Here is a 26,772-nt window from a genome sequence, read left to right as displayed (position 1 = left end):
ATCCTTGCTGCATCCTGTGTTTTTTGCAAGTGACTGCCAAAAGGTACCGGCCCAATAGAAGTAGATTACTTGGAGGGAGCCTATAATTTGATTGTGGGTAGAGGATCAAAATGTTGGCCATTTTTAATTTACCCTATCCATGAAGCTAAAATGCAGTTTTACCTTTTTATTTGCTTTTTTAAAAAAGTAACTGGTGTGTTTTCATTTGCTCCTAGTGTTTCACTTGTGAACAAAGCCATTGTCGACTACTATTTTGTGGAACTAAATATTGAGAAGCATTTTGGAGCACTAAGGCATTTTTTGTTGATGGAAGATGGAGAGTTTGCTCAGTCACTCAGCGATCTACTTTTTGAAAAGGTATTTGCATAGGCTTTTCCTTAAATACCTGATTCTTGACTATATATCTAGTTGCCGGCATGTGGGGAAATCATATTATATGCGTATATGCTACTAAATATAGGGATTGTGTAGCATTTGGCAGTAGTTTCAATGATCACAACCTGAACAACCTCTCTTGGACGTTTTAAATAGAAGGGACTTTCTGGCTTGAACAGTGTTTGTATGAACATTTTAAAAAAATCCCATTATCTACTTTGGAAAGCTTATTCTGACAAACAAATTCTCAGTATCTAATGTGTTTTCAAATTTCAGCTTGGATCAGGACAGACACCTGGCGAACTTTTGAACCCACTAGTCCTCAATTCCATTTTAAATAAGGCTCTGCAATATAGTCTCCATGGGGACACCCACTTGGCTTCCAATCTCTCATTTGCACTGAAGTACCTTCCAGAGATGTTCAAGCCCAATGCGCCCGATGCCCTAAACTGCTTAGAACTACGCTATAAGGTGAGAAGGCACACAAGAGTTGAGAAGTGAGCCAGATTTTAAGATTCCCCTATATGCATTGCAGTTAATCGATCCTGCTTGTTCTCTGATGCTACTTAGAAATGCATTCTGTTCTGCTAACTGTGACGTAATCCTCATCTTAAACAGGCAGCGGAATATTCTGATGCCTTGGGAGACATGCAGTCATAATAGGTTTTTTTGTTTTTTTATAGGTTGACTGGCCTATGAACATTGTCATTACTGAGAACTGCATGAATAAATACAACAAGATTTTCTCTTTCCTGCTGCAATTGAAGCATATGGTGTGGACTCTTAAGGATGTCTGGTTCCACTTAAAGCGAACTGGTAAGATAAAATCTGACTGCTTTTATTTAGCCTGAAAGCTAACCTGTTCAGAAGATTCAGATAAGTGAGTAAAATCAAAAGTCACTGTGTTTCCTATTTCTACCGTATTTACTCGAATCTAATGATTACCTTTTTTGGCCCAATTACGTTGTGAAAATTGAGGTGTGCATTAGATTCGATGGCACATTCACATTCGCCAGCAAATACTTTATTTGGTTTCAAGACTCTGAAAATTGAGGTGCACATTAGATTTGATGGTGCCTTAGACTTGAGTAAATACAGTATATTCCATGCGAGTTTGATTATTCAACCGCAAACCCATATAACTGAAGGTGAAAGCGGTTTGCTTTGACACAACAGAAGGGGTTTTGGATTCTCATCCAAATGGAATAAAAGAAAGGCAAAATGTCTTTCAAGGGTGGTATTCCAGTTTGTTCTGTGAGCTATTAATGCAATAGCAAGAAAAAATAACTCCTGCTTCACCTAGTACATTGTAGGTATTGCCCTATACCATATTTGAAAAAGTAGAGGAAAAACGTAACCAAGCACAAAAAGACAAATGGATATATTGATTGAGGGTGAGTTTATGAAAGCCTTTTTCAAGTAAGATCTATTTGATTTCTAATCTGGTCTCCTAGTACAGTGGTTTTCAACCAGTGTGCTGTGGCACCCTGGGGTGCCTTGAATGATAGTCAGGGGTGCTGCGGGCAACACTGGCTTCTGTCCCTCCTCACATCTCTGCCTCCCAAAGGTTTCCACAGCTGTTTGTTGCAGTGGCCCTGGCTACGAGCTCGCCAGGCATATATTACCTCTGGGGCTGGCCAGGGGGTCCTTCCCAGGCCCCTTTGTGGTGGTGGGGGAGGAGGGACTCAGAAACCTGGGGCTGCAGCTGCCCAGAGGACTCCCGAGTGGCGAGGAGACAGAGGGAACACTCCACAAGGGAGGGTGTTCAAAAAAGGGTGAGAGGCAGCCGGCTCTGCAGGCAAGGGGTGACGTAACTGGGCTCCTGAGCCCCACAGGGTTGCCACAGGAAGAATGTAGTTGGTCAAGGGAGCCGTGGACTCAGAAATGATTGAAAACCTCTGTCCTAGTCGTATTAAACCAGGATGGTGAATCTGTGGGCTACATACTATGACCCCCATGCTAAAAAATCTGACAGCTCCTGTGGGTCACCTATTGTGATGCCATGCTAAGTGTTTTGTGCCCTTGCAAGACGCCTCAGAGATTTTTCTATTTTAAGAACAGTTTAGATTCCCCCCCTCCGAAAAAGTAACAACTTTAAACATTGGTTTTTTACTGACTGCCCCATAGGCCACCTGCTACTGTGATCCCAACATTTTTGTGGCTCTTCACAAAATTTGTTAGTAATAACTGACTGTGCCCGCTTTGCACCTTGGCTGCTTCTGCTTTGGCATGGGGGCCAAGAGTGGCGGTCCCTTTTCCGGCGCTGTGAGCCATCCTTGTCGTTTTGGTTTTTCAGCTCTGGTGAAGCATGCATCCAACTCAGTTCAGTTTCGACAGCTCCAGCTTTATAAGCACGAAATGCAGCACTTTGTGAAAGTTATTCAAGGCTACATTGCCAACCAAATCCTGCACGTGACGTGGTGTGAATTTGGAAATAAACTGTCTTCTGTAGGGAACTTGGAGGAAATCTACAGAACGCATGCTGACTACCTCAACAAAGCCATCTTCCGGTAAGAATATTTCTTAACAAAGCGTTGCACATTTGCCTCCCCTTGTCTGTGTGTAGAGATGGACAATTCTCATGTAACTAGAAAGTTGGGTGGACGTGTCTTTTCTTTACGTGGGCTTCTGCCACCAGTTCTGCTGCCATTGTGATGTGGAAAGCGGGAGGAACTAGCAGGCCTCACCACTTAGCTCCTCGTCCAAGTGCACATATTTGCAATGCCTAAGGAGAGTTGCACTTTGCTTTCAACAGATTTACAACATCTGAGAAAGAGAACCAGACCATTTCTCTTGCAGACTGCACAATGCCTCTCCCCTCACCCAGCTTATGGGCTGAGGAAGGGAAAAGTGAAGTGGGAAGGAGCAGGAAGATGGAGACAGAAATGTCTCTGGAAGCGGTGCCTGTCCTCAGGGGGCCAAAGCAGGGAAATTATAGCGCAAAAGAGAGCAGAAAGGCCTAAACCTCTAAGCCCAGCCCCTTGGCGTGGATGCATATTGTCCCTCCCCAATTATCGACTGATAGTTTGAGGAGAGGGTGATAAGATTCCACGCCAGCTGGTCTGCATGGATCATTTATGGAGGGTGTATGTGTATGTCTTTGTGCGTTTGCTGTGGGTGGAATGACACCCCCCCCCACTAACAGGGCTGGGCGCTAACTGTGAGCCAGAGTGACGGGGGGCTTGTTGAAACAGAGGGAAGAACAAGCTGTATCACAGCTTGTTTCTCCCTCTGCAGCAGTATCAGGGCAGACTGCAATGGCGGTTTCACTCAACAGTATATCGCTGGGGAAACATCCATCACTCATGAGTCCCAGCACCCAGCTGCTGCTTGTTTTCCCCTCAATGCACTGGGCGCTGGTAGCAGAGGGACTCAGGAGGCGGCAGTTTCACCAGCGATATACTACTGAGTGAAGCTGTCATCGCGATCTGCCCCTAATACCGGTCGTAGGCGATATATAGGCCAGGCCCACCCCCTGGGCAAATGCATCTCTGACTTACAGTAGCAATCTGAAACAAGCTAAGCCTTAGTACAGTGTTTCCCAACCGGTGTTCCGCGGCACACTAGTGTGCCGCGAGACGTTGCCTGGTGTGCCGTGGGAGGGAGGCGGGCGAGTCGGGCGGCGAGAGGCGGGGCGGCGGTGGCGAGGAGAGGCCGCCCAGCACGGGGCTCTCGCCGTCTGCCTGCGTGGCGCTGACGTCACGGGGCTGTAACGTGCCCCACATAGGCACACACGGGGCGGCGAGCGAGCTCCCTCCCACATCCCATCGCCGCTCGGCCTACTGGGCTGTCACAGGCGGAAGGCCTGCGCATGCGCGAGGTTTTCGCGCCTTCGGGATTCCCTTCACGCCTTCCTCCTCCCGGGTCCTTGAGAGCGCGGGAAGCGGCAGCGCGAGACCGGCGTTGAGCCTGGTAGGTATTTGCGCTTGCCAAGGCAGTCATTTGGGAAATGAAAACTTGCAAAGCAAGCAACCAGTTCAATCTGAAGTACGTGTATGCTTAATATCCTGTATCTGAAACCTGTTCTGCCCCCTCCCCCACACTTGGTGCCATTTTCATCTACACATGCAGCAGAGTAAGTTGACCCAGAATAGTACCAATTCAGATGGCAGATGGGAGAATGACAGTGCTGAATGCTTTCCCATGTAGAACAGTCCCTGCAAATAAAAACCTAGCATATTTGGAAGAGGGATGCTAGCCTAACCATTACCTTCTATGCTGTTACTATTTTTTTTATTTTATTTTTTACATAAGTAAAAAGTGACCTTTCCCCATCTGGCATGGTGGTGTGCCTCGAGATTTTTTTCATGAAACAAGTGTGCCTTTGCCCAAAAAAGGTTGGGAAACACTGCCTTAGTAAATGCTATATAGTACCTGGCTGCATCTAGTCCATCAAAATGTTATTTAGGATAACTATATCCTAGTACTGAAAGGTAAGAAGATACAAAGGACACAAATTCACTATATAACTGGCACGTTGTCTTTCCTATCCGGAACGATTCAAAAATTGCATCTGCGATCAAACCTCAGCAGGCATGTTCTTTAAGATGCTCCTAAACATTGCTGCAGATGAAAAGTATTGCTGCTTGCTAACTTAATATCAAAACCATCTCTTTTCTTTTGACAGAGGATTGTTGACTGAAAAGGCAGCCCCTGTAATGAACATTATTCACAGCATCTTCAGCCTCATTTTGAAGTTCCGTAGCCAGTTAATTTCTCAGTCGTGGAGTTTCGATACCAGCAAACAAATGGCTGTTCATCCCAACTTTGGCTTAATGCAGCAGTCTTATAACACATTCAAGTACTACTCCCATTTCTTATTCAACGGTAAGACTTCTGTTGTTGCAAGGATGGGAACCTGGGGGCTGTCCCCAAACTCCCCATCAGCCTCTGATAGCATGGCCGATGGTAAGGGATGATGGAAGTTGTAGTCTAGCAACTTCTGGCAGAGGGGCACAATTTTCTCAGTTTGGAAATAAAAACATCCTCTGCACAGGACAGCTGGGAAGTCTTAGTGTTTCTTGGCAAGTTTGCTTAGTGCAGACACTCAGGAAAAGCTTTCTTCTGCTTTTCTGAGTTTTCAAGGTCTAGGGATGGGGCAACAGGACATGAGCCGGGTGATGTTTCAGTTCATCATCTGAAACCAGTCTGAAGTTCAGATCAAAATACTGGTTTCACACTTTCTGAGCTGGCAATACATTGCGGCTCCCTGGCCACCACCAGCACAGCACATTCCTGCGCTGTGCTGGCGGCTGGCGAGCTGCAATGTCTTGCCAGCTTAAATTACCTGCCTGCATGTTTGCCTTTGCCCAAGCAAGCAGGGTGGGCCCAGGAGGAGAGAGGCACTTGCACTGGCAAAGACAAACGTGCAAAAGGAACAACAACTCATGTTTCCTCTGCTGGGGCTGGGCTGCAGAGGGAGGTGGGGAGTGGGCTGGAGCGCCTTTGCCCAAGCAAGTGGGCAGCTTCCTTCCCTTTCTCCTGGTCGCTTCTCCCTCCACAGCCCAGCCACTTTCTCAGCCTTTTCCGGTGTTATTTCAGACATCGTGATACATCACTATATTGTGATGGTTAACTGGTGATATTTCACGCCTGGTCCTAGTCGTGACTGTTTTCCTATTTTAAACCAGCCCTCCCCAACCCAATATGCTTCAGATGTTGTTTGACTGCAGTTCCTGTCAGCTCTGGCCAGCAGGATCAATGTCATGTCTGAACCAGGCCATTGTGTAAAGCTTGCTTGATCTTCGACAGGAAGAGCAGCACCTATAGAAGATAACATAGGTTACCTTACATTGGGGTCAGGCTACTTGTCCGTCTTGCCCAGTTATTTGTCTCCTCTGGCTGGCAGTACTCTCCAGAATTGCAGACACAGCACTTTAACATCCCTAGCTTCCTGGATGCTAGAGATTGAACCTTGGCCTGTTGGCATGTAGAGGATGTGCTCTGCTGTAGTCCTTCCACTTGGCGTTCTGCTTTCAGTCCTATGTATGTTTGCTCAACAGACCTTGCAGCAGTTGTAAGCGAAATCTGTAGAATGCTGTGCTTAATCGAGTTTGTTAGCGTGGGCAAGCGAAATAATATTTACGATAAAAGAGAGAGCAGATGCCTAAAGTGTTCTTGGTTGGAACCTGTAAAAACGAATAGGCTCAACTGAAATGAAACCTCTGCTAGGACAAAGAAAAGAGGGTAGCCGCTTGCGTACCTCATTGAGCTTGTGCACACTGTTAAGAGAGGAATATCAGAGCGACAGAGATTTGAGGCTGACCGATCTGTATATCTCTTGCCATATTAAACAAGTGTTTTATTTTCTCTTCTTACAGTAGTAACTAAGCTTGTAAACAGGGGGTACCAGCCTCACCTGGAAGATTTCCTGTTGCGAATCAACTTTAATAACTACTACAAAGACAACTGAGCTTTCTTAAAATACATTGCAAACCAGTGATAGAAAAGACTCAGCTACGTGTTTTCATTAACTGGCACACTGAAAGCTGCCAGTGTCAAGATGCTTCTGTAATGAAAAGCATGTTTATCAAAGACAATTGAAGGATAGAACAGGATCCATGGAAAATATCATCATAACTAGGAAGATAACGTCATTCCACCCTGCTTAGCATGGTAGAAGTTTTTATTCTCCTCTGTGCTGCAAAGCATGCTGCCAAGTGCCGATACAGCAATATGTGCATTAGTGTAAATTTGTTAATGTGTATATTTTTCCTAGTAGCATTGTGAAATCTTCTCATGTAAAGGTGTAAGAAATAAAAAGCAAAGCAGAAACCTACCACTTGGTCGTCAGCAGTGTGTATTACTAACATCATGCTCAGAAAGCAGCTGGAGAAGAAGAGCAGCAACCCAGTGGAACAGGAAGTAAAGCACAGCTAGTGATGCCCACAGACTCAAGGGTATAACTGGAATGAATCAAACGGTTTATTGGTGTACAAAGCTTAACGACCTTATGAAATCTGAAAAAAAGCAAATGGCATATTCTGAAAATTGAAGGAAATAAAGCAACAAAGGAATGTGATATAAATTGCATTGCATAAACCAATTCATGGTTTAATGGAATGCACTAATCATTGCATTGACAACAGCAATCAGAGTTAATGACATTGTCTCCTAAATTCCTCCAGCCCATTTAGTTGTAAAACCCAAATTCTAAATTCTAGCTTTGGTAACAGCACACTTTTATTCTCTCTAGGACAGTAGGGTAAGGATTTTGCGGCCTCCATTCAGCTGGGCAAAGCATACAAAGCTGAGCAGATATCAAGCAACAGTAATAAACACCCCTGCCCACTTACAAAACACACAAAAAACTAGCTTGGTTCTTGTGTGCAATTATTTTGCCCAGGAAGAAAATGGTGGGGGAGCGAGATGTTCATCCGAGCAGCACAGTAAACGGCTGGTTTTTGCCAGGAGGGGAAATTCCATAAACTTTGAAATTTGGTGCAACTATTTGGAGAATAATCAAAGAGAGAAATTAACTGGTGGGGAGCTGTTGCACTGCTAAGGCACAGGTGACACATCTCTACTGTCTTGCCTGTTACTAAGCAAAGTCTTTAATTTTACTTCTCTCTTTGCATTGGGGTTTGATGGAAATACGGGTGTGTTCCTAGCTAATTTGTTCTACAGGGGACAGTAGAAGTATATCTAGGATTATGACTACACTAAAATATACATTCCTTATTACTGAAATGGTTTTGGCAAAAAGGAAGGGGAAGGGGGGACTACGTCTACTGAAAAACTAGAAAGACTTCAACAATCAATTGCAGAAACTTCATTTCTTAGATCAGTCAGACTTGCTACTTGATTATATGTTGCATACACAGTGATTTGCTACTAAGCGGTTGACATTCATAGTAACACAGGGATGGTTTAGTACTAAAATTGCTGCAGAAAGGGAAACGAACTCGCAAGCCATCTCAGGCTGGAGAGTCTGACATTGTTACAGCTAAGTACATTTTATCTTGAGTTCACTGAATAGCAGTGAATCAATATTACTCCATGTTTTCCAGTACACACCAGATACCCAACCTCTACAGCTGTCTTTGGGATGCCACATCCCGTTGAGATCCGCCATGCCGCAGTTACTGAACCACCACCCAGAACCGTAGAGCTCGCCAGCGCAGCTGTCAAATGCCTCATCGCCCACAAAACACGGGCCACAGTCATCATTGTCACTATCAACCGCACTGAAGAAATTGCCATCTTGATTCTCAGAGGGTTCAAGCCCTCTGAATGCATCTCCTAAACCAAGAAGAAGAAAAAACTAAATTTAAGTCTCATTAATTGCCTGCATCAGGGCATTTGGGGCAAAGAGAGGCAAATTCTTATTGGCTTACTGGTATAATTTGTTTTACTTCAAGCGTTGTCCACAGTACTTCTGCTTTTATATTTTTGGTAAAATCAAATAATTCTAACTGCCATAACCCTGGGGATGTCAACATGACAACACACCAAAACAAATACACACGTTTTTAAAAGAACAGCAGGCTGTTCTTGAAGCTTTTACAAATTGTATTGAACTCCTTGGTGATTTAACACACCTTTTTACAATCTTAACCACGCTGTGATTAGGAGGTGTCAGTCTGCAGCAGCTGGCATTCTCCATTTGGCTCTGAAACTGCCTCATGGTAACTAAAATGCCCTTGCAAAATATAGTGTGAATCAAATTACCAAGTATTTGCTTCAACGCAGGCCTAAATTTGTATTGTTTGGTTATCTGAAGAAAAACAACAAGAAGAGTATGGGCTGAAGCAAGTGTGGGGAGCCTTCAGTCCTTCAGAAGTTATTGAACTACAAGGCTCATTAGGCTGAGCAAGCATGGTTATTTAAGGTTGATGAGAGATGTAGGGAAACAACATTTAAAGGGCAAAAAGCTTCCCGTACATGAACTGAAGGCGTAGAAGTAGTAAGGTGTCCCTTATCAACTGCCAGAACCTGTGCAGCATCTAAATGGAAGCAACTGGAACAGTCACCTTTACGATACTGTATACCCACTCTTTGTTCTCCCCCCTTTAAAATAATCGTATAATTCTTATTTTTACCAAGTGTAAAAACTTCGAACAGATAGAACCCAACTGGGGCCATTGGACTCATTGAAGTATTTTGATCCAGAATATGATTTTCAGAGGGATATCCCTTTTTACCCTGCAGACCCTCTCCATTTTCCACTGTGTCCTGGGGAGGGGGGTTCCCCAGATCATGTAAGCTGTTTTTCTAGGGGGAGGGGGAATCAGCAAAAATTACCTCTCCCATTAGAAGAGGCACCCCCTAGATCAAAATCGATTTTGAAAGTGCAGTTGTGTAAGGACCATATATGAGTTACATGTACATTTCCCCTTTGTATTAAAATTATTTTCAATTGCAAAATGCACTGATACTTCTTTTGACGTATTGCTAAAATTATGCTTACCGTATTTTTCGCCCTATAGGATGCACTTTTTCCCCTCCAAAAATGAAGGGGAAATGTGTGTGCGTCCTATGGGGCAATGCAGGCTTTCGCTGAAGCCTGGAGAGCCCCGTCGCCAGCCCCGCAAACTCGGGGGACAGCGGGAGGTGCAGCGCGCCTTTCCCGCTGTCCCCTGACTTGGCTAGAAGGCTGGCGGAGGGCTTTCCCTTCCTCCAGCCCCGCAAGCTCCCAGAGCGATGCCAAAGCTGCACGCAGCTTCCACATGGCTCTGGGTCCCGTTCTGGGGGCTGGGGGAGGGGGAAGCTCCGCTTTCCCCTCCTCCAGCCCCGCAAGCTCCCAGAGCGATGCCAAAGTGGCCAAAGCCCGAGCTTCCCGAGCCCCGCACCGGGGGGGGGTAAATTTTTTCCCTTTATTTCCCCCCAAAAAATCTAGGTGCGTCCTATGGGCCGGTGCGTCCTATAGGGCGAAAAATACGGTATATCCAGCCACTACACACCTATCTAAAGGCAGCTGTATTTATTTAAAACCATGAATGCACTGCTGCCAGGCCAGTGTGACTCTTAAGTGGCTACAATGGCTCTGGAAGGTTAATCCTGCCTGAGTAGCTGCTTCAGGAAAATCAGAATTTGATTCCAGGGGTGCAACCCACCAATAATGTTTTTCAGCTTACTTGGTTCTGGACCCGATTTTGAGAGATGCTAAACTGGTAAACATGGGAGTCGTTGCACACATCATCACTGAATCTCTTACCCACATTCCCTCTGTATTTTCCCAAAGAAAGGCGGTATTTTTCATCTTCGTTGCCAATTTCGAAGGTCTTGTATACAGCATAGCCTTTCTTCCCTTCACAGTTTCTCATGTCCACTCGGAGCTCACATTTTTTGTCTCTCTGGTGGGTCAGAGCATGAATGTAGAAAAGCCCTAGCCAATGTTCAACTGGAAAATATAAAATTGCATTTTCATGTAGCCATCGCCAACTGTACATCATCTTGAATGCAAGGAAATAAACGCCTGCAGTTTTGAGAGCCACAACAGTTTCTAGCTTCCTACTTTCTACTTAGGGATGCGGGTGGCACTGTGGTCTAAACCACAGAGCCTAGTGCTTTTCTATTGGAAGGTCAGCAGTTCAAATCCCTGCAACGGGGTGAGCTCCCGTTGTTCAGTCCCAGCTCCTGCCAACCTAGCAGTTCGAAAGCACATCAAAGTGCAAGTAGATAAATAGGTACCGCTCTGGTAGGAAGGTAAATGGCATTTCTGTGTGCTGCTCTGGTTTGCCAGAAGTGGCTTAGTCATGCTGGCCGCATGACCGGAAAAACTGTCTGCGGATAAATGCCAGCTCGCTCAGCCTGTAAAGCGAGATGAGTGCTACAACCCCAGAGTCGTCCGTGACTGGACCTAACGGTCAGGGGTACCTTTACATTTATTTTCTACTTCTGCGTACATGGGAAAGGATCATAGCAGAGGCTTTTGAATGTGGAAGGTCCCAGGTTCAATCCTTGCCACCTCTTGAAAATAAGCAGGTGGCAAAATGGGACGGGGCAAAAGACCTCTGCCTGAGACCTTTGAGAAATGCTGCACATGTAGGTTGGTTGTTGAAGTCAATCAATAAGATCCATTTGTGCACATATTGTGACGTCTAAAGGTAAGTCCACAGATCAAAAGATTTTAGTTGAGGGGAATAATTTACTTACAATCAACATGGCCAAATCCTTTTTCGTATTCAGACATCCACCTCCGAAAGTTCTCAGGTCCACCATACACCCCTTGTCCGTTGCGTCGCTGGATAATAGTCCATCCACCATCGTATCTCTTTTCACAGAATACCTAGAAATTTACGTTGGTAGGTATCTGATCTGAATTATAGGATCCTAAACACAATTGACTATCAAAAGTGGGCAAAGGGAGCCAGATGGCTTTCCTTAGGAGTGCGTGAGCTGCGGCACCACCATCCTGGCACTCGCCCATCAAAACTCCTGCAAAGTCTGACCAGAGACAACAGGAGTCTAGGGCTCACCTGTATGCAGAAAGGCAGGCCTTAAGGTAACCTGAGGCTGTTTAGGACTTTTCAGGTTAGTATCAGCCAGAATCTGAAGCCAAAAACCAATAGGTAACCAGTGAACCTGGTGTTGGGTCGGTGTAATATGATTCAGCCATGCTGCACTAACCAACAATCTTATGACTGTATTTTGAACCAAGTGGAGTTTCCAAAGTGTCTTTAAAGACACCCCTATGGAAAGAACATTGTAACCAACTTGGATGCAATTAGGGTACGAGTCAGAATTGCCTTCACCAGGAATGGCCAGACCTGGCAAACCAGATGAAACTTATAAAATATGGCCACAAACACAACTTGAATATTCAAGGACAATGGTGGTTCCAGATGTGCACCTAAGCTGCACCCTTGACCTTTCAGAGGAAGTTTGGAGACAGGTTGTACATCACCTGCCAGTTCTCTCAATTGACTGAATTAAGTTCTCCTTCCCCCCTGCCAATACCAGTTCCAGACATTAGTTCAAGTTTCCAATGCCTCTCTGGGATCAGATTATGGAAGTAAGAGGTAGAGCTGTGTGCCATCAGTATACAGGTCCAGACCTCCAGATCATGCAAGTGTTCAGAAGACAAGGCGTTTATAAAAACAGGTGCTCTCAATAACACTTCATCATAAATGGAACCTGCGGCTCAGAATGTAATTGTAGAACCATACCTTACCTCAAAAGACTTATGAAAATGCTTTGGTTTGATCATGTAAGCGCCGCTGGGGAGAGATGCATTGGCAGCAAATATTGCTGTGCAATCAGGTCCTGTAATGGAAAGAATGAGCAAGGTTGATGAGACTCCTGTGGCTCAGAATGAGTGAACAGCGAAATGGAGCCCTGGAATTAAGGGCAGAAGCCGGTTGGTAATAAGGCGGAACCTGATGGAATAAGGGCAAAGCTCAGTGGTACCTGATGAGAGTCAAGAGAAGTGGGTGGCTGGGCTTAGGGATGTGTAAATCTGTCAGTTTCAGTTTCTCTGGGTTTCTTCCCATCTTGAGTTCAGTTCTCTACATTTCTATATCAACTAACAAAATTTCTTTTTTAAAAATCCTTATGAAAATGCACCAGCGTTTAAGTGTTAATTTCTCCCAGTATGTACACTGATATGCTGTTTTGCCTAATACATACATTTTAGTCAATCCATTTCCCCCAAATATAACCTATAATTGCATGCTATTTTGCTAATACATGCTTTTATGCACACTGAACCTTAGCGTATGCATTTTTGCACAAATTACTAGGCACTGCAAAATTCATAGAGTGCAATTTTCAAAGGCTGGATGTGTTTCAGTTCCTCTGTTGTTTTAGAAATTGTGGTTCACCTTTATATGTGAACTGAAGATAAATTCTTCCCCATCCCTAGCTATGCTTGAGGGAAGTGGGGTGAAGCCAACGACAAAAATTACTAATTGCATCCAATTATATAAGTACCTATTCTGGTATGCATATGGGTTATTACGAGCCAAGCATGATTTGTTTCAGAAACATGGAAATTCATGCATTCAACTGAACTTCCAAAGACTCTTCCCCAATAGTGCAGGTTTCTCAGTTAGAAATATATTCAGCCAATGTGTGCAGAATCTCCTGCCAGACCTTCCTGTTAAAGATGCAAAGTTTGGGGATGAAGCTAGCAAAGATGGAGGCACTGGAGGCTGAGATAGCATGTGTGGGCCCAATTCTTCCTCCATGGGTTTCCCAATGAACACCCAAATAAGGTTTAAAGTTTGAGAGACCAGTTTCGTAGCCTCCTCTTGCTCCTAGTTTTTCAGCTGTCACTGTATCTAGCTCAGATAAGATCACAGGCCCAAATGATCCACCTTGTTTTCTTAAGGCCAATGATACTTAAGCAAAAACCTGAGCCAGGAATTTTGTGAATTGGCCATATTTTGTCTTACACCCTGACACAGCCTGTGTGAATTTCCTCTCTGGTCCTTGAAGGATCAAACAGTGGCCCTTAATTTCAGAGTGATGCAGCACATAGGAATAGCTTCCATTAAGTGCTGTTAATGAAATGGGACTCATCTACAGCAGTACATGCAGAGAAGAATAAGAAGTAATTCTCCAGCTATTTTCCCTTCCTTATTACCTCTGCTATCAGCCGCTTTTCTGACTGAAGTGTACATCAAGGAATAAGACCTCTAGCCACCAATGCTTGCAAAGGCCATCAAAACCACCAAAACACTATATAACACTTAATTAAAAAACAAACAATCCCGCCCCCCACTATGTCACAACTTGCCCTGTTTTTCGCAATAACCAAAGTCTCCTGTGTTTTCACCACTTAGCTTCCTCTTAAAACTGGTTACAGGAAATAAAGAGGCTCTGCACTGCAGGGGTTAGGCTAGATGACCCCTGGGGTCCCTTCCCAACTCTACAAACAATTATATGACTCTCCATTCAGTTTCTTTTATAAGACATCTGAAGGCAGCCCTGTTTAGGGAAGTTTTTGATATTTAATGCTGTATTGTTTTTAACACTCGATTGGGGGCCGCCCAAAGTGGCTGTGGAAACTCAGCCAGATGGGCGGGGTATAAATAATAAATTATTATTATTAGCTATTGTGAATCAAGGCCCCAGTCACACACTTTATCAAACAGGGATGTGCCCCCACATTGTATGAAAATAAGGTTAATGATCATTAAAATATGAACAACAACAAAAACCTACCTTGAACTGCCCGCCGTGGTTGTGCCTGCAGAGATCAAATTATATTAGACCGCTGGAAACACTACTGTTGTAAAAATGAAATTTTCTAATTTTACTTATGTACAAAGTTAAAAACCATTCCTGTGTCTTCATGCAAAAACATCTCCCCCCCAACCCCCCCGACTGCTGTACAAAAGTTTATATTTGAGATAAGCAGACCTTACACCAGTGCTGTCTTTCATTTTGCAAAAAGGTGGAAATCTGCAACTCCCTCGCACCTTTTTGCCACAGGGCTGCTCTCCTCTCTCTCTCTCTAGCCTTCCCCAATCTGTGGCCCTCCAGGTGACAGCACAGCCAATGGCCAGGAAGCTGTAGTTCAACAGCTGGAGGGGATCAGGCTAGGGATTGTTGCTCTAGCAGTTTCACCTGGAGGACAGCCGGCAAACTGAGTTTTTAAAGGGGTATTTCCAGATGAAAAGAAGTTATTTCCACTCCAGTTAGGTAACTTGTGAGGCAGTCTTCTTTATCGAAGACTGGCATTCAGAATAAACTCCTTCTGCCACATTTCCTCTGATCCATTCTCTGCCGTTTCCATACTGCCAGAGGCACCACAGCCAGACAGTAAAAGGGAGGCCCAGTCAAAGAAGTAAAGTGTCAATATTTGGTTTTTCTGCTTCAACCTGGGGTGGGGAATCTCTGGATCGGGGATCAGCTGTGGTCCTCCAGGCCTCTCTATCCCACTCTATCTCACCCTCCCTAAGACACATCCCCTCTTCCCAGACCACCCCCTTCCCCAGGCCTGTTCCACACCCTCAAGTGCCTCCACCTTGCTGGAATGTGTCCCTGAACCATGGTAAGGCCTCCTGCTTACCTGGCTAAGAGCCATGTCCTTTGCTCTACCCAGCGGCTTAGCGTGAGTTGTCAGCACCCGGGGCAAGGCAAGTAATTTGCGCCCCCTAACCCGGGGCAAGGCAAGTAATTTGCGCCCCCCTTAACCCCTAACCTGCCGCGTCAGTTGATCTGAGGCGAGTTGCCGCTGGCGCTGCCGCCCAAACGACGCTGCTTGCCCGGAGGAGGAGGGGGGCAGAGAGGCGAGGAAAATGCAACATGGCCCAGCAGCTGCAGCAGCAGCGGCAGAGGTGGGGCTGTGAGGAGGGGCTGCCTGGCGCGTCCTCCGTGGCCCTGACGCGCGGGGCTGAGAGCCACTGCCTGCCGGACGCCTTCAGCCTGGACGCGCGCACAGCTCGTCGGTTCCGCGAGACATGGGGCTCTGCTACAGCCTGCGCCCGAGGCTCTTCGGCGACTCCGGAGGCAGCGAGCGCGCCCCCCCAGATGTTGCGCCCGGTGCGGCCGGCCCCCCTTGCACCCCCCAAGCTACGCCACTGGCTCTACCTGCTTTTGCATCTGGCTCCAGTCCCAGAAGGTCCCCCACAACAATGTGACCCTCAAATGGACAAAAAATTCCCTGCCCTTGGGCTTCAAGAAAAGTGACAATGTATTTGTTTACTACCTTTGTCCCGGCTTGCTGAAAATCCAGAATTAATAAAAACCCCGCAATGCTCTTGATCTGGAAACACAGGTTCATTCTCGTAACTGAAATAAATAATAATAATAATAATAATAATACAGTATAGCTATTGCTTTCCATAGCAAAGTTCAGCTTATATTTTAGAAACCATAGAATCACTACAGCACATACTTGTGGTTCCCAGTTAGCTAAGTCCTGCAGGCCCCTTGTTTTTCAAAAGCCAAGCCATGGGCCCCTTTTGAAAATGCTGATATCTCTGTGGTAGCTTTTGGTTAATTTACTATGGCAGTTCCCTAAGAACAGGGTTGACAGTTGTTGGAGGAAACTTGCTTATCAAAATACGGGTACCTGAATGTCTTGCTCCTTATGGCAAACATACAGAGTTTTAATCTGGGGGACGGGGACAACATTGGGGGGAGCTCTAATTTCGCCTTCCTAGTGCCAGGATGGAGAGCTGGTCCAGTGAGAGTCCAGGCTGGTCCAGTGAGAGCTGGACCATAAAGAAGGCTGACTGCCGAAGAATTGCTTTTGAATTATGGTGCTGGAGGAGACTCTTGAGAGTCCCATGGACTGCAAGAAGATCAGACCTCTATTCTGAAGGAAATCAGCCCTGAGTGCTCGCTGGAAGGACAGATCCTTAAGCTGAGACTCCAATATTTTGGCCACCTCATGAGAAGAGAAGAATCCCTGGAAATGACCCTGAAAGATGGAAGGCACAAGGAGAAGGGGACGACAGAGGATGAGATGGTTGGACAGTGTTCTCGAAGCTACCAGCATGAGTTTGACCAAACTGCGGGAGGTAGTGGAAGACAGGAGTGCCTGGCGTGCTCTGGTCCATGGGGTCACGAAGAGTCGGACACGACTAAACGACTAAACAACAACAGTGCCAGGGGGGTCTAAGGCGAGCCAGCAGCTAGGAACCAGGAGCCATGAGGCCAGCAAGCCAGTCAGGACCAAGGAGGAGTCATAATTGTAGGGGAAACTAGATGGCAAGAGTCAAGGATCAAGCTTAGACTGAAGTCAGAGGCAGAGGATCAACCTGGAAGTGGGGTTAAGGAGCAAGCCAGAGACCTTGCTACTCAAGCAAAGCTCAGATAGAACAGGGAGCTCTCTTACAATCCTTCCAACTCAGGTGAATTCAGCAGTGAGCATGAAGGGCAGTCCAGGGGCTGGCGGTACATTTTAAATGTGGCACATGCTGCTCACAAACTCTCCCATCACATTTAAATTAGCCCTATGGTAAAAACCCCAGATTCACAATACTATATCCACAAGGAAGATTTCTGTCAAGGAAACAGAAGGAGAGTCACTAGGGGACATTAACGGCAAGTGAATACTGAGGGGCAGGACATCTCCATTAATTACCAGAATTACATGTTTATAAAAAGAATCAGAGGGATGCTGCAACTATCACATCTAGGATCATACCTCATCCAGCAACAACAGGTCATCCAGCAACAACAGAGGCAAATAACAGTCATGACTGCTCTTATAACATTTTACAGTTATAAATTTGCTGGTGTGATAAATGAGTGTCTGTGTATGCCTGTCTGGTCACTGATTTGGCACAGACAATGCAAGTTACACTGCGTCAAGAACTAAATGGGGAGAGGAGGAAATAAGAGACCAGAGCCTATGTATTTCTCTGCAAACATGTAATCCACTTCCCACTTACCTGGAAGTAAACTAGACTGAACACAATGGGACTTACTTCAGAGTAGGTATGTACAGGATGGTGCAATGAAGTTCCTTCTCCCCAATGCTAAGACTAAGAATGGCTATTAAACAGGAAAAACGACAGACAGCAAATACTCTCCACTATGCATAAAATCCCTCCAGATTCAAATTAGCAGAACAAGATTTTTGAGCAATCCCCCCACCCCCCAAAAACACACACACAACCTTGTTAGTGAAACCTTTGTCTCAGGTCCACACCCAAGCACACTTGATCACCTTTCCAGTAGGATTTCCAGAAGGGGGAGGCTGTGTTACTTTGCTGCTACAAACCCAACAGAATGTCTAACGGCAACTTAAAGACTAACAAATGCATTATGGCATAAGCTTTTGTGGACCAGAGCCCACTTTAGCAGATGCATTATCCTAAATTAGCAGGTAAATTGGCTGGGGTGGGCAGTAGGGGGAGGAGCGGAGACGGAATTGAGGTTATAGTGAGGTTATAGGCAAACACAAAAAGTGAGGTTATAGGTAAACACAAAAAGTACAGACTGTGACAATTACATTTAAGGTAATTGTCACAGGCTGTACTTTTTCTGGTTTCCGCTAATCTCATTGTTTACAACCTCTATCTCTCTCCCAAAGCATCTGTATAGACCTGCCAGTTTAGCCTAGCAACATATCTGCACAAAAACAAATGCCTTAAGTAAATCATTAAACTTGGACCCAAACTTAGTCAAGCTTAGAGTAAATGTACTGGAATTAATAGAGCCGAATAGTTACAACTAACTTCAATCCCATTGATTTCAATGGGTCTACTAAATGCCTAAATCTGGATCCAAACAGTCTCCCAGGTAGTTCCACAAATCTCTGTTGTTATTTTCCCCAGTAGATGACAACAGATCTCTTTCTGAGACAAGCAGCTCCCAGATATGGTACAGATGTGTGCAAAGGAGACCCAAAATGCAATGACTGTTCTTCACATACAATGTATTTATGGCAATATATGGCTAGAACGAAAGGAAATATGGCTAATTGGAAAATACTAAGATTCTACTTATGTGCCATTTCTGATCAATGTCTCTTTATTGTCTCATGAGACCAGGGCCCTGCAGGATCTGATTTCTTTCCGCAGGGCCTGTAAGACAGAGTTGTTCCGCCTGGCCTTTGGATTGGAGCCAATTTGATTCCCTCCGCCCCCCTTTTTCTTTTTTCTTTTCCTTCTCCTGCAATGAGGCTTCATTTTAATATTTTAATGTTCCATTATTTTAATGTTGTATTTTATTTTTGTTTTTAAGTTGTAATTCACTCATCTTGTTTTTATTATTGCTTGTAAGCCGCTCTGAGCCCGGCCTTGGCTGGGGAGGGCGGGGTATAAATAAAAAATTATTATTATTATTATTATTATTATTATTATTATTATTATTAATGAATAATGGGGCGGGACCATTTGTTGCAAGGCAAAGGTACAAATGTGTAAATAATTACTGTTACGGCTAAAATCTGGGTGCGGGGTTACTCTGCCACCCAGCTCATCGGACTAAGTCCGTGGGTCCCTGCGGAAGAAAATGAGCTCAGCCGGACACAGGAGCAAACTGCAGAAGATCCAAGTTTATTGCGCAACAGGTTCAAGGCGAGATTGAACCCAGAGAAAGGGGTGACATGAACTTTTGAAATTTCCCTCCATATCCCAGAATACAGTGCATGAAACGTCACGAATACATTATGGGAAGGTTGGGTTTCACAAGTTACATCATGAATATACTTTACACGTCATGAATACATTATGAAAAGGTGGGATTACATTAATTAGCATTTTCGGATGAGGGAGGAGGGATATGCAGAGCGGCAAATTTACATAGATACACATTTATTGAGTACCGGTGGTGGCAAGACAATGGGTCAGAGATATGCATCGTCTGCCACCTAATATTGCCTAAAGGGAAGGTTTGGCGAATTAAGAAGTTCCTGCGTACGTGACCTGCCGCTTTGGGGATTATGGAAGTAGGGATAGCATCATGGAGTCCACGGGGAACTGAGTTGAATGACACTGAGAGCGAAGAAATCGGAGTTACGGTTGATTTTATATCAATTTCTAAAGATTTCAATGATTTCAAACCCCTTCTGTACTATAGGGCAAAAGCAGAAACAGAATGGATACATTGTAACAGGAGGTCCCTGGTTTCGGATCCACTGTTCTCGCCGTGGGGGGCCGTCAGCAGCTTGTCAGGGGTGAAATGAGGCGTGCAGGAGCTCCCTGAGCTAGCTTCTGCAGGACGAATGCATGGCTGTGATTGGCTAAAGCGGGGCCATAGGAATAAGCGGGGCCTCGGATGTTCCTAGAAGGAAGGGGGAAAGGAGCCCCCCCCTTCCTTTCCGTATCAGTCCCCCATTCGGAGATAGATTTGCATTAAAGTTCTGTAAGAACTTGCAAATCTTTTCTCCGCACCCTAAATCTCGGTGAATGGGATGTGTGGCTTTATGCAAACCTGAAAGGGACTTGCAAGCCATGCCTCTTACGGTCATTTGCAAGTATAGCAGTGCAGGTAGCTGCATATAGGGTATTATATAAAGAACACCTCTTGTATTTTGTTGCTAAATTACTTGTGGCATTCTCAATAGTGTTTTATGCTTTACACCTAGCAGGAAGGTCTAATTGACTGAAAAATGCAGTTGGTGTTTTGTCCTTCGCCATTTTTGTGTATTTCTCAGGTGTCAAGCTAGCTCTTCTGTGGTCTCACACTGACATAGTGCTACAGCAACACATCCTGTCTGTTGAATCCCCTCGGGGCTTTCATTTAACCATGTTGCCTGGCATTCACCATAGCTGGCACAGGTTTGGGCATCTCGTGAGGGAGATTTCTTCGCCTTGGCCTTTAGCTATGGGATTCCATTATAGGCTGTGGTTTTGCACGCATGGGGGTTGCTCACTTGCACTTAAAGGACCAAAAGGCTAATTGCAGCCTGGATACACGTGCCCAATTCAAACTGAGTCCAATTTGAATTTATCTTGCCCCATGGTTCTCAACTCTTCAAACCAATCTGTTAAAAGAAAACCATTCTTAACAAGGGCAGTTGTCCAAATAAGTCAATTTAACTCTATAAGGGATCATTCCTGCTAAACCAAAGCATATGCACCTTCATGTACCTGGTGTTTTATGGATCCAGAAGCTTGTCCTTGGCAAAACGAGGTTTAACACATTTTAAAATGGATATGGAAAGTTGGCAGGGTGCCAGGTGGAACAATTAAATGTGGTTATAAGTTGATCTAAACATTGGACTACACAATAGTGTGAGCTATTAGAAAGTATAAAATGCATGAGAATTCTCCATTGGTGTGTAAGCAATAAGACATTAAACATAAAAACAATTACACACAAAAATTGCCCCCCTTTGTGGAAATCACACTGTCAGACACATTTCAACATTCTTACATAATAACACATAATACAAAACAAACTAATTAAATATCAGTTACATATCTTGACACAATTGTGATCTTTTATGCATGTATCTTTTGAATCCTGGAGCACAGTCTTAAGGTTCAAAAGTGAGAAAATGTCCTTGCAATTCAACTCCTCCCCTTAGCCATGAGGGGTTGTTGCTGCTTTTCATCCTTGCACATCTGTAGAAGTGATATCCTGTAAGGGGCAGGGTTTTGGGGCTTAAAGACAGTTAGAAAAGGGAGGGGGCAAAAGGCGAAAAGGATGTCCTTCGGTTTCTGTTGGAAGTTGCAAATAATAAAATCTTAGTGGATTAAACATTTTATTCATTATCACATTTCCATATAATTACTGTTATTATCTGCTAAGTTTGTTTGCTTTCCTTCACTTAATTTTTGTTGTTGTTGTTCTTTTCATATTATAAAATAAAAAATTACTCCACATGTATAGAAAGAGAACTGTAAAAAATACAAAGGTTAAAAAATAAAAAAGAAAGCAAAAAATTAGATTACCAGTTAGATGAAAATGGACTTGACACAAAGACATCAGATTCAGAAAATAACTATTATTAAATAGTACAAAGATATTATCAAAACCACACATATTACTACTGGACTGAAAAAAAATGGAAAAACAATGAGGAAAACTTAAAATTCACCATGTGCTATTCAATAAAAGAACTTCATGAGACTGACTTTCAACAAGTGATGAACATGTCCCCCAAAGTAAAACACAAACACACAAAAATGAGCTATGAGGAACCAAAAATAAATAAATGCTAAGACACACAATTAATAAGTAACCTGAAGTAATCTGTTTTGGCATTCTAACATCCCAAATGAAAATAAAAGTGTTTCTTGATGTGACATCAGCTGTAATGTTAATAGCGGAATACTGGGAAATGAGTTAATACCAATAAAATGAATGGCAATTTAAAGTTGTGCAGGTACCTTGCACTAGCCAAAATGACAGAATTAGTAAGAAATGCTCAGGCCAAAGGTAAACAAGTACCATTCCACAAACAATGTTTGGTTGTGCTTCGATTAACTTCATAGACATCATGGAGAAACTGATTAAATAAATGAAAACAGATTATTTGTAACTTAAAAAAATGTCAAAGGCACAAAGAGATAGAGGTCACTAATACAGCAGGGATTCAGACTTGTTTCACAGAACAGAAAGAAAGTTGCTGTGGGAGGAAAAGGGACAAACACTTTGTTATCGGGGTTCACATATCCTGTTAAAAGGGAAAATTATTTCATGTGAGAAGCCTGTCAGGAAATGCTGTTCCTAAAATTCCCAATCAGGGGGGAATGCTTTGATATTTACCTGTGAAAAGAATTTTGCATGTTAAGATTTGGAACCTGGAAAGCTCTTGACTTTTGATGGGCTAGTTTTTTTTTTTTTTTGTAGCCTTTTGTCTTAAGTAGCCCCTGGAGCAAAGACAGATTAAGGGTGATTTCCCTCAATGGTTCTGACTTTTCTTTTACATTTGGAAGAAACCTCCTCTCCCTCCTTACAGTCCCCCCCCCGTCCTCTCTCTCTCTCTTCTTTAGCTGATCTAGCCTCTGTGCATGTGCAGAGTTCATGTCTCAGCAAACCTTTTGTACTATTGAAAATGTTGCATCCTTTGGCTAAATTAACATTTGAATAAGGGAAGGGAAGGGTATGGAGTAGATTTTGAAAACAGGGTTTGATTTTAAACAAAAAAGAGAAACTCAGCAATTTAAGTATTTACCAAAGCTAGCGATTTCGGCCCAAGCAAACGGGACTGCTTCCTTTATGTACAGGAAAGGGCTAATATCCCTCTGGCCATTCACGGAACAATCAACCGCTCTCTTATTTATGAGTAAAAAATGGCCAGAGAGTTAGAATTCATAGGAATTTTTTTTTTTTTTTAAACATTCTCAGTCATTTCGGCCTTACCATTTGCAGACAAATGGATTGGTCAAGGCTAATTCTACTTGATTATCCATTTGTATGTGCTTAAACTTTGAGTAGACTTTTAAGTCTGATTTTTGTAAATAATAGACAAAATGATAAACACTGTAATCACTTAAATGCTTGATATCACCAGTTCTGCTTCAAACATCATGGCTTTCACCTCTCATCACACCTTTTAAAAAACAAAGAGCCAACCTGGGCTGAATTTCAACTCATCAGCCACAAATTGGGAAAGTTGAAAGGGACCTGGGGTCATCTAGTCCAACCCTAAAATACAGGGTTCATAGCAAGATTTGTACTACTAGAAACACACACATACCTATAGAAATTATCTTTAAAGGAAGATTGAAGTTAACATTTTTCCTAAGATAGGGATAGGATCGTTTATAAAGCAAAGTTAATTCAATTGATATAACCACTCACAAATATTTACAACAGCCATAGATTTGACAATTTTGTTGAACTTGCAGAGCAATAGTAAGCCTAATCTATGCCCCCCCCCTTGCAGTTTCCTTTAAAGGAAGCTTACTCAGGAGTAAATTTACCTGGCACAGAATAAGAAGGAGAAGGAGGGGGAAAAAAACCCCTGAAAGAGACAGAATGAAACAAGGGGGGGGGGGCATTTTCTAAGAAAAGAGGCCAGGAAGTCTTATAGAGACTGATATCAGGAGCCTTACAATAACTCTTCTGTCCAACCAAATCAAAGTTAAAACTGGACTCAGATATTTTCTTAGAAGGAACACCATACTTTCATAGGCATATGCTTAATGAAATACATACACTGCATTTTAGCTTGAGAGCAGTTGGCTCAACTAGGCTTTTGCAGCAGAAACATTAGGTTATCAGCACCTTCCAAAATAAGACTGTAGACTCGCAATCTCAAAAGTTGGGGCAAAGCAAGAGGTGGGGTAAACATTTGCACACTTCATTCTCATTTTCTCTTATTTAGGACTGCTAAGATCCAGCATGACTTCCTTAGATTTAAATTTTGAAGCAAGCTTGCAGTTTAAACTATGCACACTTAAGAAAGGCAGTCTGCCAGAGACAGAAGGAACAGACAACACACATAACGGACAACATGTAAACATACATATTCTCATATATGTATTAACAGACAACACACATAACAGACAACATGTAAACATATATATTCTCATCCTTTAGTTGGTTATTGCAAGGAGATGGGCCACTACCTTTGGCTTCATTAAGTGAAATTAGTAGGAAGGTCCCACATGGTTTTATGAGCCTCCTTGCCTCTTCAAACACACCACCAGGTAATCAGACTGGTAGGGCTCACAACGCTTGGTTGACTGGGTACCCCTTTATAGATGCATGCGTTGCTGTTGTTGCTTTTTTGCTTTTTCCTTTTTTTTGGGGGGGGGGTGTCTGGGATAGAGAAGGGGAAAAAAGAGGGGTTGATTAGGATTGGTATGTCTAGGGGTTTGGTACGCTTAGTACAGGGACGTATAGTAAAGAGGAGAAGGGGCTTCTAGTTGCCTGGCAACTTCCTTAGTGGGTTTTAGAGAGCTCTAGCTATCCGGTTCCTTGCGTTCCATTTCCTATTTCCTTATTTCCTTATTTCCTATAACCTGGGGTCTCTTTCCACTCTGCCGGTCCTGCCCAATTCCTCATGGGCTATCCCTCCTGGCAACCTCCTACCTATCGTCACATCTCAGGAAAAGGGGCCCTACTGGACGCCCGCGCCATGCAGTGCCAGATCAGGTGGTCCCTGGATAGAATTTCGAACTGAAAATCCCCCTTGCTTTTGGAAGCGGGCTCACGCACGGTTACGTGGCACCGACCAGTGCGGCTGGGATTGGGATAGAAAGCCAGACCCCTTCCTGCCCCCTCCGTAAGGGCGCTCGGGAAGTTCGGAAAGAGAGCTCCAACCCCTTGCTTTCAACTGGGATGCCCGTTGCGGAAAGTCGGCTGTCTTTCCAAGCCGGGTCTCACCGTCTTACTTTCGGACTCCCAATTGGTGCGGCTGGCTGGAGATTTTAAGGAAAAGAGATAGAGCTCAGAACCCCCCTTTCGGGTTGAGCAGCGGTCCACGGTCTCTCTCACTAACCGGACCAAGAGAAAGGCAAGAAGGAGCGATAGAGAGGAGGGCAGAGAATTCAGTTGCCAGGAGACTTCCACCCCCTTCCCACCAGTGCACTGGATTTTCCTTTTTCCTTATACTCACGCGTCTTCTATGATGATCCCGGGATCGATGAATAAGCCGGCTGGATCCCTCTTTGCTCCCCGGCTGAACTCCTAGGGCTTTCGATTACCGCCCAGAAGATGGCTGGGGGTCCAAAAGGATCTTCCCAGGCAAAATGGCCCGGAGCCGGCTGAAGATTTCGGGGCCCCCAGTCAGCAGCTCGGGAGAACCGCAAGCCCCACGTTGGGCAGCCAACTGTTACGGCTAAAATCTGGGTGCGGGGTTACTCTGCCACCCAGCTCATCGGACTAAGTCCGTGGGTCCCTGCGGAAGAAAATGAGCTCAGCCGGACACAGGAGCAAACTGCAGAAGATCCAAGTTTATTGCGCAACAGGTTCAAGGCGAGATTGAACCCAGAGAAAGGGGTGACATGAACTTTTGAAATTTCCCTCCATATCCCAGAATACAGTGCATGAAACGTCACGAATACATTATGGGAAGGTTGGGTTTCACAAGTTACATCATGAATATACTTTACACGTCATGAATACATTATGAAAAGGTGGGATTACATTAATTAGCATTTTCGGATGAGGGAGGGGGGATATGTGGAGCGGCAAATATACATAGATACACATTTATTGAGTACCGGTGGTGACAAGACAATGGGTCAGAGATATGCATCGTCTGCCACCTAATATTGCCTAAAGGGAAGGTTTGGCGAATTAAGAAGTTCCTGCGTACGTGACCTGCCGCTTTGGGGATTATGGAAGTAGGGATAGCATCATGGAGTCCACGGGGAACTGAGTTGAATGACACTGAGAGCGAAGAAATCGGAGTTACGGTTGATTTTATATCAATTTCTAAAGATTTCAATGATTTCAAACCCCTTCTGTACTATAGGGCAAAAGCAGAAACAGAATGGATACATTGTAACAGGAGGTCCCTGGTTTCGGATCCACTGTTCTCGCCGTGGGGGGCCGTCAGCAGCTTGTCAGGGGTGAAATGAGGCGTGCAGGAGCTCCCTGAGCTAGCTTCTGCAGGACGAATGCATGGCTGTGATTGGCTAAAGCGGGGCCATAGGAATAAGCGGGGCCTCGGATGTTCCTAGAAGGAAGGGGGAAAGGAGCCCCCCCCTTCCTTTCCGTATCAATTACTGATATTTTAATGCTGATGTCCAATTGTATTTCATTGCATCTGGACTGCAGAAGCAAAGGGGAAAGGGCCTCCATTGGGGAAAAGAAAAGAGGCAACTGCTATGCTGGCAAAAATGCCAACAAGGGAAGATCAGCCTGACCCCAACTGCATATAAACACCCATTCATAACTCACCACCTATAGAAATGCTCTCTTCCCATCTTCTCTCTTTTCCTGCATGTCATTGTGAGCCTGATTGTCAGTGCCTATCTTTCTCTCTCTAAAAAAAACGACACAAGCCTTTTTTGGGAGACAATCCTCTGAAAAGTGGGGTGAAATACAGTAAATAAGTAATTAACAAAGATCCAGAAACTTCAGCATTGGATTTTTCAGAAATATCATGACTGTGAGTAGTGAACATTTTAATCATTTCTCGGATTT

The 26,772-nt window shown here is 44.3% G+C and overlaps 2 protein-coding genes across 5 annotated transcripts in view; one reads left to right on the top strand and one right to left on the bottom strand.

Annotated features, from left to right (window-relative positions):
- Positions 1-7,153, top strand: part of TUBGCP6 (tubulin gamma complex component 6) — a 33,869-nt gene extending 26,716 nt beyond the window's left edge. Inside the window, exons 21-26 of the mRNA XM_082242445.1 lie at positions 216-357; positions 652-846; positions 1,059-1,191; positions 2,672-2,885; positions 5,003-5,202; positions 6,696-7,153. Coding sequence (XP_082098571.1) covers positions 216-357; positions 652-846; positions 1,059-1,191; positions 2,672-2,885; positions 5,003-5,202; positions 6,696-6,787 — 976 coding nt within the window. The 3' untranslated portion in view covers positions 6,788-7,153. The remainder of the gene's footprint in view (positions 1-215; positions 358-651; positions 847-1,058; positions 1,192-2,671; positions 2,886-5,002; positions 5,203-6,695) is intronic.
- Positions 7,154-7,174: 21 nt separating this feature from the next.
- LOC309542615 (angiopoietin-related protein 5-like) lies at positions 7,175-26,749 on the bottom strand. Of its 4 annotated transcripts, none has more exons than XM_082242483.1 (7): positions 15,974-17,413; positions 14,485-14,509; positions 12,491-12,582; positions 11,473-11,605; positions 10,532-10,717; positions 8,392-8,616; positions 7,175-7,334 (listed from the first exon to the last, which is right to left on the bottom strand). In XM_082242483.1, the coding sequence occupies exons 1-7, from the start codon at positions 16,109-16,111 to the stop codon at positions 7,300-7,302; spliced, it is 834 nt and encodes a 277-aa protein (XP_082098609.1). In that variant the 5' UTR covers positions 16,112-17,413; the 3' UTR covers positions 7,175-7,299. The 4 variants fall into 4 exon arrangements, with proteins under 4 accessions (XP_082098609.1, XP_082098610.1, XP_082098611.1 ...); XM_082242484.1 differs by lacking the exon at positions 7,175-7,334 and adding an exon at positions 26,527-26,749 and having other exon boundaries at positions 8,217-8,616; positions 15,974-16,056; XM_082242485.1 differs by lacking the exon at positions 7,175-7,334 and adding an exon at positions 18,423-18,748 and having other exon boundaries at positions 8,217-8,616; positions 15,974-16,056.
- Positions 26,750-26,772: the final 23 nt, after the last annotated feature.

The sequence above is a fragment of the Podarcis vaucheri genome, assembly GCF_965113315.1.
Source record: "Podarcis vaucheri genome assembly, contig: SUPER_10_unloc_1, whole genome shotgun sequence".
NCBI lineage: Eukaryota > Metazoa > Chordata > Lepidosauria > Squamata > Lacertidae > Podarcis > Podarcis vaucheri.
This window is presented reverse-complemented; position numbering and strand designations above follow the sequence as displayed.

Excerpts from the sequence above, each read along its gene's own strand:
- LOC309542615 (XM_082242482.1), bottom strand. The coding sequence starts at position 16,111 with ATGGAAAGCAATAGCTATACTGTATTATTATTATTATTATTATTATTT. Across the intron at positions 14,510-15,973 it reads TTCAGCAAGCCGGGACAAAG|GCACAACCACGGCGGGCAGT; the intron begins GTAGTAAACAAA and ends TGATCTCTGCAG. Across the intron at positions 11,606-12,490 it reads ATTTTCATAAGTCTTTTGAG|GTATTCTGTGAAAAGAGATA; the intron begins GTAAGGTATGGT and ends GTAAATTTCTAG.